We start from the raw sequence: 16,604 nt of genomic DNA, 5'->3' as shown, positions 1-16,604 counted from the left end.
GCATATTACACCACAAATCACAGTTACATAAGGTAACAGAAAATCAATAGGGTTAATAGAACAGAATTTCATTATTAAATCCCCAGTGGCATAAGAGGCTAAAAATTCACTTTAAGGGCAGTTTGGACAACTTTTATGGTAGTTTATATAAGCAAGGAGCCATTAGATTTAGCTCATTGCTAGTTATTAAGGAAGAAACATTTGAACATTAGCTACAAAAGGGAAGAGTGCCTCTGTCTCAACAAACCATAATAATTTTACTGTCTATACCCACCCATCTGACTGGGCTGTCCCGGGCTGCTTCCAACATACATAAAAACATAATAAACATTAAACAAGCTTCCCTATACAGTGCTGCCTTGTCAAATGTTTTCTAAAGGTTGTATAGTGGTTCAGGGGTTGCATAACTCCATACCCTCCAACATTTCTCTGATGAGAAAAGGGACATCCTAAAGAAAAGTGGGACATTCTGGGATCAAATAAGAAATTCGGGTCACTTCTTTAAATCTGGAATTGCCTCTGGAAAATAGGGACACTTGGCGTGTCTGGTATTCTGTACTACAAGCTCCTCAGTATTTTGCTTAGTGCTTTGTACACAGCCTAAGGCAATGAGGGCCAAATTCAATGAGATTGTTGCCTTAGTGGAAGGCAGCACAAAGATTCTTGATAGGGCAATGAGAACTTCCTCCTCTCCTCGGCCCACATGATTCCCAGATCTGCTCAGGAGGATCTGGGGATCCCCACAGCAGATTTAAGGAGGGAGGGGGGAGAAGGTTCTGTTTTGCAAGGAAAATCCTTGCACCAATGGAACCTTTGCCATAGCGCTACATCAAATACAACTCTGAGTTCATTAAATTTTCATCTGCTTAATTTCACCATTAGCCTCTCCCTTTGAGCCAAATTACCCACTTAAAAAAAAAAATTGTATTCAGTGTTAATGCTTTCGGCAGATTTGTTCCTTAGTATGTACAAAGTCCTCGATAGTAATCTTCAACGCATCAATAACAATGGGTGTAACTTAATTAAGCAATAACCCCATTTTCTCAAGGCGTTAAGGGATGTGACTATTAGAATGGCTCATCATGAGTTCAAGCATTATGTTTGTCACATGTTAATTTGCAATTACGCATTATCCCACTGAATGTGTAAAACGAAACACAGATTCATTACCAAACAATAGGAACAAACTGGGACATAATAAGTCTGTCATTCTTGCTATATTTAAAACAAATGGCATTAACTCACTTTCATAATAGAGAAGTCATATCATCTACTTTTATACAAAAATCTTCTGAGTGATATTTTCAGTATTTTTAAAACCAAATTCAAAGTACCTAAACACTTTGCTGTGTTTAGGTAATTTAGAGCTGTGCTGCGTTTAGGTAATTTAGAACCCACTGCTCATTAAATTCTCACAGCAAGGCACAACATAAAAACATAATAAAATAAAACAACAATAAATAAAAAATCAAGCTGCAACAGCAATAAATCAAACTTACTTTACTGCACCATGAAAGTGACAAAACATCTCCAATCAACTAACCAAATGCCTGAGTAGAGGAAAATATTTCTACAAGGGTTTTTAATGTCCACCCAATGTCAAATACTGGGCTGGTGTTTACAAGGGTAGGCAGTCGAGCAAACACCTAGGTCCTATACCGTATAGGACCTTACACGTCAATGCAACACACTGTGCTTGGTAGCTAACTGACAGTCAGTGCAGTTCCTCCAGAACTGGTGTTATGTTTGTGGGTAGCCACCAACTTTACTGTTGCTTTCTGTACCTGCTGCAACTCACAATCCAAGCCCACAGGCAGACCTATATAAAGCACATTGCAGAGATCCAGCTGTGAAGCTACCAGGGCATGGACCACTGTGACAAAGCTAGATTGACAGCTAGACTGGTAACCAGGAGTGGCTGCCAAGACCATATAACACCGGTCCTGAAAGACCTACATTGGCTCCCAGTACATTTCCGAGCACAATTCAAAGTGTTGGTGCTGACCTTTAAAGCCCTAAGCGGCCTCGGCTCAGTATACCCAAAGAAGCGTCTCCACCCCCATCGTTCAGCCTGGACACTGGGATCCAGCACCAAGGGCCTTCTGGCGGTTCCCTCCCTGCGAGAAGTGAGGTTACAGGGAACCAGGCAGAGGGCCTTCTCGGTAGTGGCGCCCGCCCTGTGGAACACCCTCCCAGCAGATGTCAAGGAAATAAACAACTGACTTTTAGAAGACATCTGAAGGCAGCCCTGTTTAGGGAAGTTTTTAATGTTTGATGTTTTATCATGTTTTTAATATTCTGTTGGCAGCCCCCCAGAGTGGCTGGGGAAACCCAGCCAGATGTGCGGGGTATAAATAAATAATATTAATTACTACTACTACTATTACTACTACTATCCCTGGCCCAGGAAGAAATGCAGCTGGTGTTGGTGAAAGGAACTCTTTGCCATGGAGCTGATTTGTGCCTTGGATGGAAAAGGTCCTTCTGATTGAGCAGAAGGAGCTTGCTGGCAGAGGAGATGAGAAGGTGGTTTCTCCTGTTTCCCTCAGCAGCCCCCATCACCATCTCCCACAATACAGTGGTACCTCAGGTTAAGAACTTGATTCGTTCCGGAGGTCTGTTCTTAACCTGAAACTGTTCTTAACCTGAAGCACCACTTTAGCTAATGGGGCCTCCTGCTGCTGCCACGCCGCCGGAGCACAATTTCTGTTCTCATCCTGAAGCAAGGTTCTTAACCTGAAGCGTCTGTAACCTGAAGCATCTGTAACCCGAGGTACCACTGTATTCTGGAGGGTTCCCCAACTCCCAGGACCAGAGTCAGTGGATGGTGGTGCTGGGCGCTTCATGGTAAGACAGAATTGGCAAAATTCACCTTCCCATCCAAACTATTGTTAGTCCTCGATTGTTATCATTTGCACAGGAGTTTACAAAATGTTGCAGAAGAGAAGCAATTCATAAATCAGGTATACTGAGTGCTACATATACCATATTTTTTGCCCTATAGGACGCACCGGCCCATAGGACGCACCTAGATTTGGGGGGGGGAAATAAAGGGGGGGAAAATATTTTTTTCCCCAGGCGCAGGGCTGGGGCGGGGGAAGCTTGGGCTTCCCCCTCCCCCAGCCCCCATAACGGGACCCAGAGCCATGCCGAAGCTGCGTGCAGCTTTGGCATCGCTCTGGGAGCTTGCGGGGCTGGAGGAGGGGGAAGCCCTCCGCCAGCCTTCTAACCAAGTTGGGGGACAGCGGAAAAGGCGCGCTGCGCCTCCCGCTGTCTCCCAAGTTTGCGGGACTGGTGACGGGGAGGAGCAGGCTTCTCCCCCCCCCCCGCCAGCCTTCTAACCAAGTCGGGGGACAGCGGGAAAGGCACGCTGCGCCTCCCCGCTGCCCCCCGAGCTTGTGGGGCTGGCGGTGGGGCTCTCCTGAAGCCTGGAGAGTGAGAGGGGTCGGTGTGCACCGACCCCTCTCACTCTCCAGGCTTCAGCGAAAGCCTGCGCTTGCCCCATAGGACGCACACACATTTCCCCTTCATTTTTGGAGGGGGAAAAGTGCGTCCTATAGGGCGAAAAATACAGTATTTATAATTTTGTGTTTTATGAGGATCATTTGAGTATTATTATTATTTTACTTTTTCTTTAGTTTTTTCTGTTTGATATATTGAGATTGTTTTATTCTCTTTTGTTTAGTTTGAATTTTATGGTACATTAGGTTGAAAACCTTTAATAAAATTGATTTTTTAAAGGAAAAAAATCAGGTATGCTGGAAATCCAGAAGATGAAAATTTAGATACTCTCTAGATTCTGTGGGTCCTCTGCGATTACCGTATGCGATCAACCATAATCAAGACAATGAAACCATTGTAGCTAATTTAGTATGTCCATTCATTCAGATCTTATTCCTAAATACACTGAAAGGAAAAAGTATGCACAGGCTTTCATACTGCCAAGCAATACTAAAAAACATTATTCTTCTGTTTGTATGTTCTCATGTATATACCCTTGCTGAGACTGATTTGTAGAAAGGATGATTAAAAAAAAAAAAAAAGCTGCCAAGCCTCAGCAGCTAGATAGCTGCTTGAAAGATTTTTCATCTGCTAGATAGTTCTGATGTAATCAAAAAAACTCTCTTAATTAAAACAAGCCGAAAAGGTTCACAACTCCCAAGAAGATGCGTTATAAAACTTCCTGGCTTCGCCCAGCCCTTTCCACACTGAGTCACATGAGGAATCCTTGCACATCGGCAGAGGGTTTGGGCATCATCCTCTAAGGTGCGTGGTCCATTGAGCATTTCCAGTGACCCATTTAAACTGTTTCACAGAACGCAAACAACTTTCTCCTCCAGCTGCTCATTACAGAACATGAATACTAGCGTGCAAGCTTGTACATGTTTGTCTGCTGTTATCAGTCTGTTCATTGAGGAATCCCTTATGAGTTTCCATGTTTCAAAACCACTAACCTAGCAAGTTCAGCTCAGTACGTGATAGCTTTATCCAGTTTACTTTAATGGATAACTTTACTTATGAAGCCGCGGAGAAGCTGAAACTGACCAGAACAAAGGCAAAAACAAGATACCGATTTTCAAGGCTTCAAGGAAGAGGGATGATTAATTCTAAAGACAAGCCTCTCTGTCTTCTGCTCAAAGGGGGTAAGCTGGCAGGTTCATCATTCTTGGAATTGAAATGAACACACCCCATTATGGCTGGTTACGGAACATATCTAAGTGTCCCACTTTATCAGGATCAATCATGATTCTATCTCTGTTAAATAACTCTTGCCCTGCCTTACCATATTTTGCCTTTTGGAGAGATTTTGGGGCAGGCTATATACAAAAAATGTAAGTGTGCACAGTGGTGCACTGGTTTCCATTTCACACCACAACAAACATTGCTGAATGTGAAATGCAACTATTTGATAAATAGAACTGTGAGTCTGAACATTCTAAAGTTTTAAAAAAACTGAAACCACAAAAGTCTGAAAAGTGGGGTATGATTGTAAAAAAAAAAAGTAATAAAAATATTGAAAACCACTATGGTTAGATTCTAGCTAACCCTGCTTCAAAAGTTAACACCAGGCAGGCTACTGCAGAGGAAATGCATTCATCATATATCAGGCTTTAATTTTGTTTTCATTCTGGGGTTTTCTCCCCACATCATGTTCCATTTGCGGGATTGCTCAGCCATTCTTTTCCTGTAAGCCACTTCAGGAATGGTCCCCACACCTTTGGCCAGGAAAATCTGAGCAGGAGGTAATACCTACCATTTTCCAGGAATAAGCTCCATTTTGACCACAGCAGAGATTCCCTGAAGTGCCTCAGTGTTCTACCATTGTCTTTCACTGAAGATACAATGGCAAAACATACATTTACCAAATTCTGCAAAGCCCAGATATATTTCCACTGCACTTTTAAACATATTTGAACTAATATGACAGGTGTGCATCTGCTCAGCAATATTTTAAAGAGCAACATGTGCAAGGACAAGCAGCAGCACCTAAGAGCATAAGGAGAGCCTCTATATCTGGCCAGTGGCCCATCCAGACTGACATTGTCTCCTCAGCGGCCACCCAGGTGCCTGTGGGAAACCCACAGGCAGGACCTGAGGACAACAGGACTCTCCCCACCTGTGGTTTCCAGCACTTGGTATTCAGAAGCATAATGCCTCAAACCATGGAGGAAGAACATAGCAAAAGCCACTGATAGCTCTGTCCTCCACGAGGGCGTCTAATCATGTTTTAAAGTCATCAAAGTTGGTAGCCTTTCGTGTGAGCAAGTTCCATAATTTAACTATGCCGCTTTCCTGAATCTTCAGCTTCACTTGATTGTCTGTGAATTTTAGTGTCACGAGGAGAAAAACTTTTCTCCATTCCATGCATGGTGTTATATACACTGGTACCATGTTGCCTCCTACTCGTCTTTTCTCTAAACCGAAATGTCTCAAGGCTTTCCTCACAGGGGCGTTGCTTCATTCCCTTGATCATTTTGGTTGCCCTTTTCTGAACCTTCTTCCAACTCTACAAAATCCCTTTTTAATGTGATGTGACCAGAACCGTACACAGTATTCCAAAATGTAGATTTGTATAACAACATTGTAATAATAATAATAATAATAATAATAATAATAATAATAATAATAATAATAATAAAAATTTATTATTTATACCCTGCCCATCTGGCTGGGTTTCCCCAACCACTCTGGGCGGCTTCCAACAAAACACTAAAATACAATAACCTATCAAACATTAAAAGCTTCCCTAAACTTTTGGCACAGGTTTATTTTTCATTCCTTTTCTAAGGGTTCTTCGCATGGAAATTTGCCCTTTTCACAGTTGCTGGGTTGACATCATTCTTGAGCTATCTACGGCGACCCCAAGGTCTCATTCCTGGTCAGTCACAACCAGTTTAGGTCCTATGAGCGAATATGTGAAACTAAGACCTTTTTTGCCTTGATATAAGGACAGAGGAGTATAATGGAGGCACAATGATACTGAGATGTTGGGAATTTAGGGCAAAGGAAGGATTTGGCAACAATTCAACAAATAGACTCAAATGCAATAATAATTAAGGAAGTTGTTTTGTTTACTGTTCACTTGCCACAAATACATTACAGTGGTTGTGGTGTGTGTGATCTACTGTTCCAAAGTTTCATTCCCAATTCTTACTAATCCATTTTAGAGTCATAATACAGACTGCCACGTTTTAAAAATGCACATCTCTATCATTAAAACAACAGATGCACATTTATTATTTTGCACATTGTACTTCCTTTATTTAGAAGAGCAATTTCAGGGACACTTGGAGAACAGCACAGAAGACCCTGAAGGAGGAGTGGTGGGAAAGGACCAGGCACCTCTTTATGGTGTCCTGTGGGCAGCAGGTGGGGGTTGAATTGTTTTTCTTTGTTAATATGGTATGTCTGCTTGTGATTTTATATTGTAAACTGCCCTGTGATCCTTGGATGAAGGGCAGTGTAGAAATGTTAACAACAACAACAACACTGTTGCGGCACTGCCCCACCAGGCAAGCCACTCTGTCCTGAATGTTATCCCATGAGAACCCCCACTTGCAGTCTGAAATGGCACAGCCCAGACACTTATTTACCTGCTGTTTGTATGAGAACTAGGCCTACTATATCACAGGTACTATATCACAGGTTAATCACTGGAGGTGCTAATATTACTGAAGGTGCCACTGTCCCAGCCAGGAAGAACCCTCTGAACTGGGCAATGACACATCAGCAGAGGAGGAAATCTACACAGAGAAAGGGAGACATATTAATTGAATTCAAACCCACACCATTTCGGGCATTCTGGTTTGTCCTCTACTGAACTTAAAGTGGACAGGGAAGACACAGCTGTTTGTTTTCCCTAAGGAGACACATTCAGTTTTATTGTACAATTATATAGGCCTACAGTTAGGACTTATTCAAAAAGAATACAATGTAACTCCACTTATAGACAACCAATTTTCAAGTAATGTCCTAAAGAATTCACTTAAAAAAAAATTACGAGAGCACCAATATTAGGATGGAAAATGCCATAAAAAGTACTGGATTTCAGTCAAATTTACTGCAAATACAGTGATACCTCGGGTTACATATGCTTCAGGTTACATACGTGTCAGGTTACAGACTCCGTTAACCCAGAAATATTACCTCGGGTTAAGAACTTTGCTTCAGGGTGAGGTGTCAGCAGGAGGCCCCATTAGCTAAAGTGGTGGTTCAGGTTAAGAACAGTTTCAGGTTAAGAACAGACCTCCGGAACAAATTAAGTACTTAACCTGAGGTACCACTGTACATATATTTAGCCTCAGAGCATTAGACACAGGTAGTTGACATATTTATAACACTATCATGTTCTACTGGCATAAGTATCCTCAATCGTTTCATTTCCTTCTTCAAAATCCAGAACATTTAATTAATTTCAGGTTATTGTTATATTGTTTAAACAAGTAATCAGAGTGGCTTTCATAGACAGAAGTAAAAATATAGAAACCAATAATACACACACATCGTACACAGCAACCAGCATAAAACAGTATGTTAAAGCTGTACAAATCAAATATTTAAAAGCTATCAACATGCAACTAAGATGGGGACAAATGAAACGTCTCTCTGGGGACAGATTCCTTAAATTGTGTACCATCTTTAAGAAGGTCCTGACTTTGATGTCTACAAATCAAATGCCATTAAAAATGTGCCTCAGATCGGTCAATATGGACAAGTAATGCAGTATTTTTAGGTAATGTTCACTTCACTGCCTCTTTGCCTTAGAATGAACAACATTAAAAATATAATTTCATTTTTCTATACCTTTTAACTTGTAGCAACACATACCAACTGACCAATCAACTGTTTTCAATATTACGGTGAGAATGCAAGTTTATCTTACTCATCAGCAAATTTATTTTTGGCTTCTGTTAAAAACCTTCAGCACCTAATAACAGTAAAATCTTCAGGTGCTTCAAAAATCCTCAATGTCACTTGTTAACATCACCCAATAGAGGGGGAAAAAATCTCTCGAGAGTTAATCCAAACTAATTCTTTGGAATTAAGGGTGGATGATTACTATCAATCACCAGGGCTCATGTTTAAGCCAAAAATGCTACAATTCACTGAGCACATTGTGTGAGACAATGCCATTTTGGCAAGAGCTGAAAGGGCACAACAAAAGGTTTTACAGAGGGAACTGGAGTCAACTTCTATGGCTGGATGAGTGGAGTTGAGAAGCACAAGCTAGAGGTGCCTTGTAAACTGGAACAGTAAATTGAGCCTACACCTTTTGCATTAGGCTGCACCATGTTGTTTCTGTTTCTGCAGTTGAAGAAGTACCGAAGGGGCCTATATACACACATTCTTGGCCTCAAATTACAAATGGCCTGTTCTGTAACCTACTCTACTCAACTTGTTTATTTAAAACATTTAAATATTGCATTTTCTTGGCTCAAAGCAGTTTATGTAAAAGTACCACAACACAACATAAAGCCACAATAAAATGAGACTAGCATACTTTTTACAGCAAACAAGAAATTTAAAATAATTCAGCAGCCAGCAAAACAATAATTTAGTCAAGCCCCGCATTCAGTCAGGCTCTAGGACTCCAGCCTCACCTCCAGGTGAGGTTTAATGTTGAACTGTTGGCATTTGTTCATCAGCTGCTTTTTTTTAGGCTGTTAGGAATGTTCTATGTACATGTTAATATTGTACATATGATATTGTTAAGTTACTGCTTTATTGCTATACGTAGCTCACCTTGGGACCATTTGGTGAAGGGTGCATAACAAATATGCTAAATAAATAAGTAACCACATGGAAAAAGAGGGATTCACAGCTGCTTTGAAAGTTCATAAAGAGCAGTGGCTAGTGAAATGATTCTCTGTTGAAAGCTACCCATGATGGATGTGAGTCAATCAAAGAAGGAGATGAAAGCTTGTAACAGGTAAGAAGTGGCACTGAAGCTATGCCACTGTTACTCTGTCCACAACCACATGGTTGTATGGTGCTTGACTGAATTGCCCTCTGCTACTGTACCCCAATAATAAGCTGCAAGTGGAAGCTTCCCCTACCCCGTGACCCCAATCTTCATCCAGTGACAGATAGACAATTCTAGCTAGCAAACTGCCAGGAAGAGCAATCTACACCCCAGATCTGCCATGCTAGAGGAGGTGTCCATTCCTGCCTGGCTCTATCAGAAGAGAAGCCCCTACCAGCGAGAAACATACCAATGCATCTACCCAAATGGAAGGCAGAAGCTACCACTGGTGATATCCCTGTCAATGAAAAGTCCTGAAATGGAGCATTTGGGGAGGGGGGCTTGGCTGCTATAGGCTCTACTGGGTCCTGCTATCACATGACAGCAATTAGACTCAAACTAAGCCTCTCCACTATGCCTGCCTAGAAGTTGGGACAGCGAAGGGGCATTTTCCTTACCTACCCATCCCTTTTTGCCCTGGCTAGTCAAATTGGTAGGGCTGAGGAGCATACAGTGCTGTCTGTGTTACCGCATCAATCGCCACCCCAGTCAGTGAGGGATTAGGATTGTAGCCTGTCTCACGGGTCTTGACTTCCAAGGGAGTTAATTTGACAGCCTTAGGGACAATAGCATAATGCCATACAAATCTATGGTGAGACTGCATTTGAAACACTGTGCACAGTTCTAGTCGCCACACCTCAAAAAGGATGTTGTAGGGTTGGAAAAAGTTCAGAAAAGGGCAACCAAGATGATCAAGGGGATATAGCAACTGCCCAATGAGGAAAGATTGCAGCAATTGGGACTTGTTCATTTAGAAAAAAGGCGAGTGAAGGCTACAGGATAGAAACTTATAATACGATGCATGGCATGGAGAAAGGAGACAGAGAACAGTTTTTCTCCCATGTTCCAAGGAAGCTGAATGCTGGGCAATTCAGGGCAGATGAAAGGAAGCACTTCTTCACACAGCACACTGTTAAACTATGGAACTCACTCAAACCGGAGGCAGTGACAGACACCAACTTAGATGGCTTTAAAAGAGGATTAGACAAGTTCATGGAGGAAAAGACCATCAGTAGTTACTAGCTTCTGAATACCAGTAGCTGGAAACTGCCAGAGGAGAGAGTTACAGGTAGGTAGCCGTGTTGGTCTGCCATAGTCAAAATAAAAAAATTCCTTCCAGTAGCACCTTAAAGACCAACTAAGTTAGTTCTTGGTATGAGCTTTCGTGTGCATGCACACTTCTTCAGAGGAGAGAGTGTTCTGGTGCTCAGGTGCTGCTTCTTGGTTTCCTACAGGCACCTGGTTGACCACTGTAAGAACAGGATGCTGGCCTGGATGGGCCACTGACCAGATCCAGCAGTCTCCTCTTGTGTTCTTAATGGCTGTAAAGTCCTGCTTCTTGCTGCTGCTGATTGCATCTAATGCAAAGAACGTAAACAGTGTAGCTCTTAGTAATAGTATCTTAGTTAGAAATGAGTTAATGTGGAAAGAAGTGATCATATATGGATTTGATGCTATGATGGGCTGTAAGCACTAGCACCTAGAACTGGGTGCAGATGATCACAGGCAGCTGGTGCAGTTGCTGCAGAAGCGATAAAAGATGTTATTTTGTCTTCCTATTCATCAGGGCTTCCTCGCCCGCTGAACAAATTGTGAACCACACTTGTGTAAGAGTTGGATTGATGCAGTAACTGGAATGGCAAGCAAAACGGTTAGCATGATTACCTTACTGTGTAGACCCATATTTCTGAAGGTGTCAGGAGGAAGAAAACAGTTCCACTGGCTCGGTTGTAGGTAAAACTTAGAACTGGCTGGATCAGAGGAGGATAAGGAGGTGGCAGAACTGTGCATAATGTTTCCCCGTCTTGAAGTGAGAATATTCTTAAACTTTGGAAAGAAAACAGAGAGCAAACAGAATTTTTTAAAAAACTATAGGTCAACTATTATATACATCAGTGTTTCCCAAACTTGGGTCTTCAGCTGTTTTGGGACTATAATTCCTATCATCCCTACCACTGGTCTTGCTAGCTAAGGATGATGGGACTTGTAGCCCAAAAATAGCTAGAGACCCAAGTTTGGGAAACACTGGTATACACTTTAAAAAGAACTCTTTTACATTGCCATAAAAGGGCCCCATATATGCAGTCATCTTTATTTCGGAAACTGCTTTCAGTTTTAGATACTAGCATTAGGATATTATGGCTACAGTCCAATACACACTTACCAGGAAATAAGTCCTCCTGAACTCAGTGGGGCTTACTTCTGAGTAGATATGTATGGAATGACTCTGAACCATTTGCTTCAGAGTTATATCATCCAGATAGTAATATATTCATTTTGGAAGGATCACAATGTGTTCACACTGGAAACAGTAAGAATTTGCTTTTTAAGAAATCTGTTTTACAGAAATCCCAACATTTCAACATACCTGTTGTCAGCACCCATAGCAACCACCCTGCTGGGCTTCTCATGTGCACTACAGACGTAGAGTTTAGTTATCGGACTGTTGAAACGAGTCCAAAAGGTAGTAAATGAATTCAGATCATATATATGAAGATTGCGGGGAGAACAGCAGTACAGAAAATTATCATCCACTGTGCCAATCCAACGTATTCCTTCTTTGAATGGTGATATGCTGGATATAAAAGAATGGTATTATAGGCCAGATGTGAGCTGAAGAAAAGTGCTGGGAGCTGGAGTTAGGAGTAGATCAGCCATAAAACACCTGGTGTCAGTGAAGTTAACTTTTAATTCAAAGAAACCAAAACAGTGCAGGCCTAGTGACCACAACAACTCTTCCCACTAGGTCTTGCTCCAGTGAGGCAGTTTTGAGGACTGAAGGTACCCGCCTTCCCACTGCTCTCTAAGGATCCTCCCCAGGATCCTTCCCCAGTAGCCTAAGGCTCTGTTGTCTTGTCTCTCTTTGCTCTGCCCTCTTCATTTCTCTGCATGTTCTGGGGGACCATGGGGAGGGAAGCTGGTCACAGCAGGAGGGGGGAGATTCTCTGGCTTCTTCAGCAGCCTGCCTCCACTCAGCCTCTGCTTCTGTCTCTAATTCTGGACTGCTCTCTGACACAGCCTCTTCCTGCTCACTAAACCCTGTTGCCTCTTTAGCTTCCAATATCTCTTCCTCCCTGTCTGCTCCCTCTGACCACTCATTGTCTTTCCACCACCAATCCCCTGTCTCTGAGCCTTCTTCCCTTGGGGGTTCCCCAGCTAGTGCCTCCCACCACTCCTCTGCACTCAGCCAGTCCATGGTTGAAATTCATGACATGACAGTCTTGGAAGCACATCAAATTCATTAAAATTTGTCCTCATCATCCACATTATGTGCAAATACTGATGCTAAGTCAATGAGGGCAACATCATTAGTCAGTTTGGCACATTTGTCAAACAGCCAGCAAAAAGAAGGAACTTTGTAACAACAGGTAATTACGGTTTGTATCATATGCAAATATAACAGAAAAACGCTACTATAAGCAATATATAACACCAGCCCCTACAAAAGCCATTTAAAAATAATTATAATTATATAATTTGTTGAACGATTTATAGTGAATTGTACAAAGTACGTGATGCAATATCTTTGACAATCAATATATTCAGGGGGGAGAATTTTAAAACAAATTCATAGTATAATCCTATACATGTTCACTCAGACATCAATTCCAGTGGGTTCAGTGGAGCTTATTCCCAAGTAAGTGTACATAGGATTACAATATTAGTATTTTAGAAGCTTTATGAAATGCTAGTCAACCTCCTAGTGTGTAAAATGTATGAACTGGATGCAAAGGTACCCTTCCACCTCCAGATATAAACCCATATATTTATAAATTAGGGAGTACTACCTTGTTTAAACTACCTGTAAAAAATGTCCATTGTATCAAATGACCAGAGTTTGACTGATCCATCTAGAGATCCAGAGATAAATAAAGAGGAAGAGTTTGGGTGCAGCAGAAGCTTTGTGACAGTTTTCGAATGACCTTGAAATGTGTGCAGCAAGGAGCCTTGGTCACTCCAAGATTTTACTGGGTAAAAAGAATAACAGGAAGACACGAAATTAGTAAAGCTGTAACAATTCAGTTATGATTACAGAGTTGGATCCACAGGTTTTGTTATTGAAATCAGTGTTTGAAATTGGGTATGTCAACCCCTTCCTTTTATGACAGCTTCTTCAGTTGCAGTTTTAGGATGTTAGAGAGGGTGTGATATGCTTTCCACTTCTGTGCAAGGAAACTCACCTGGATCGCTCTATCATGTCACTATTTGCTTGGCTAAGGAGGACACTCCAGTCTCCAGCTTTGCACTGTTCTGTCAAGATCTATCCTATGTTTAGTGCTTGAATTACAAGGGGAAAGAGGGGATCTGACTTGCTTCCTTACTTTTTATGACAGTTCCATAAACTACTTTATTAGAAGGTTGTTGATGGTTTGGCTGAAAGTGTGAGGAGTTAGGAGTGGGATTTTGGGATTTAAGTAGCTTGGGTTTTGAGAAGTGCAGAGAAAGGAATTTGGTAGAAACTCCTTCTGTACATTGTACAAAGACTTGGATTCAACTCTATATCTGCAAATTACTCTCCAGTAGTTTTAACAAACACAATGTAAGGTCATAAAATTCTAAAGCTGAAAGAAACCTGAGTGACATCTAGTCTGGCTTTATCATTGCAATATCTTTCTTGGATCTAAGCCATAGCCCCAAATAATTCTATCTGCAAACATCCAGTTTTAAATTCTACTGATAACAATCTCCAAATCTGAAGTCCCAGTTAGTGAATGCTGCAGGAGGTCTATATCTCATATAAGTAATAGATAGTTCTAAAATCCAACAGACAAATCTGGCCTGTTTATAAATCCATTACTGATTTGGTACTAAGTATTCCTCTAAAGGGGACGTGGGTGGCGCTGTGGGTAAAACCTCAGTGCCTAGGACTTGCCGATCGTATGGTCGGCGGTTCGAATCCCCGCGGCGGGGTGAGCTTCCGTCGTTCGGTCCCAGCTCCTGCCAACCTAGCAGTTTGAAAGCACTCTTAAGTGCAAGTAGATAGATAGGGACCGCTTTATAGCGGGAAAGTAAACGGCGTTTCCGTGTGCTGCGCTGGTGCTGGCTCGCCAGCTGCAGCTTCGTCACGCTGGCCACATGACCCGGAAGTGTCTTCGGACGGCGCCGGCTCATGGCCTCTAGAGCGAGATGAGCACGCAACCCTAGAGTCGGACACGACTGGCCCGCACGGGCAGGGGTACCTTTATTCCTCTAAAGAGTTAACAGTTAGCTTGTGACTCGTGAACTCCAAAATTCTTGTCTTAATTTTTTTTGTGGGGGGCGCGGAATTTATACTTCCATAACTGATCTCTTCATGACTGCGTCAAAACTGAGAACTTGGACTAAATAGAAATGTTTTCTCCCACCAAATTATAAATTTCACTGTTAGCAGAGTAGACACAGCAGCAAGAAAGCAGTTTTCCTGGACTGGCAAGTGTGACCATAGTGTCTTCTGGCTCCATGAGCAATAGAATCAGAGCCAATTCAGGGCCTATTTGCCTTTCTAAGAGTGCATCTAGTCTAGTTATTTTTGTACGATCTACCATTGGTAATTCCATGTGGAGATAGTGCAGGCTACATTGCACCTTGTGATCTATCATCCACTGTCCCCATTAAGTTTCTGGCTTTCTTGTGTGGAAGCTTGTATTCCATTAAATGCTTCCTTATTTCTTGCTGCTGCTTTAGCACTTAACAAACTTTTCATTGGTAACTTGTGGTTTTATATTTATTGGCAGCCTTCCTGAGCACTTTGAAGGAAAGGCAGGATGTGGATGGTTTAAATGATGTATAAAATAATACATGAAATGTATTAATTTGGTTGAAGAAGTGCCTCCTGTACTAGTAAAACATGCATTGTTATTGTCAGAGGTCCTTTTGGGGTCTCTTCTGACAAAAACTTCATTATGCAGTGATGTGGTAAGCAGCCTGCTCTGTGGTGGCAGCCCATCTGCCAAGGTTGGTCCCAACTGAAAACTTATGGATTTGCCCAGGGTTCTGCTGGTTATAAGTTTCATAGCTTCGGACTGGAAGGATGAAGTCTGCCCTGCTGTTATAAAGAATATTTTTTAACCATGGTATTTTAGTTGCTGTCATTTAAGTACTGCATTGTATTTCACTGCTAAGGTTTAATTTTATGAATTTACTGCACGTACCCCCCAAAAAATCTGTGGTGATAAAGGGCAAGATAAAAATATTTTAAATAAGTACTCCTACAAATTTCACATTTAAATTAACAGTAATTGGAGACTGTTGATTTAATCCCTTTTTCTTAACAGCAATAAAATGTGCCATAAAATAAGGAGATAAGTATGAAGATAACATTGGATTATTTGCAGCTTCTCTGGGACAACTTACTTTCATTGCCTTTGCAGGAAGTAACCAAAACGTTAACGTCAGATGAGTAGACACAAGAGGTAATTTCGCTTGTATGTGCATTTGGTATCTCGAATAGCATTTTCCCGTTTATGTTGTAGCAGGTGAAATGGCATTCAGAAAAGCAGTAGTATCTTTGCATAAGGACATCAAAATCCATATTTGTGCACCACCTTTTCCCCATGTGTGGATATTCTCTACTGCATTAAATATACATACACAATAATAAAACATAGCAATGTGAAAATACTGTAGGAATTATTTGAATCTGATAAAAAGAGAAAATCTGCTAGAACCAGATGTTTTATATGAACTGTCACTACTGAGCAAGAAATATATGGCTGGATCCAATGTGTGACTTCTACAAATGGAAGGGCTGCTTCTGTTTGTGGAAAGGACACCGAGAGCCAATGGTGGAAGGAAAGAAGCAATTCACACAAATTCTCCTTTTTAGCTGCAGGAGCCAGGGTCACTTCCTCAACCCTCCAGCACAGTTTTCGAAGCATCACCAGGGGCTACAGAGGGAAGAAGGAATCAGCAAAAACCACCTCCTCCCTTCCTCCATCCAGCTGGAGCATCACATGAACCAAGATCTGCTCATGAAAACTCTGGACCCAAGATGTGGATGTAACCAGACACTGCTAAACGTATTGCATACTATTATTTATTTATCTATCAATAGGCCCAGAAAGGTTCACAACAATAAAAATATAAAGCAATATTTTATAAT

At 41.7% G+C, this 16,604-nt stretch overlaps 1 protein-coding gene across 1 annotated transcript in view; it reads right to left on the bottom strand.

Moving 5' to 3' along the window:
* LOC309524578 (uncharacterized protein) overlaps positions 1-16,604 on the bottom strand; it is an 86,104-nt gene that overhangs the window by 48,264 nt on the left and 21,236 nt on the right. Inside the window, exons 9-12 of the mRNA XM_082209247.1 lie at positions 15,857-16,074; positions 13,326-13,491; positions 11,892-12,098; positions 11,189-11,350 (exon numbers count right to left, since the gene is read on the bottom strand). Of these exons, the coding sequence (XP_082065373.1) occupies positions 11,189-11,350; positions 11,892-12,098; positions 13,326-13,491; positions 15,857-16,074 (753 nt within the window). The remainder of the gene's footprint in view (positions 1-11,188; positions 11,351-11,891; positions 12,099-13,325; positions 13,492-15,856; positions 16,075-16,604) is intronic.

Source organism: Podarcis vaucheri (genome assembly GCF_965113315.1).
Source record: "Podarcis vaucheri genome assembly, chromosome: 2".
Lineage (NCBI taxonomy): Eukaryota > Metazoa > Chordata > Lepidosauria > Squamata > Lacertidae > Podarcis > Podarcis vaucheri.
The sequence above is the reverse complement of the archived record's forward strand: the minus strand, read 5'-3'. Positions and strand labels throughout refer to the sequence as shown.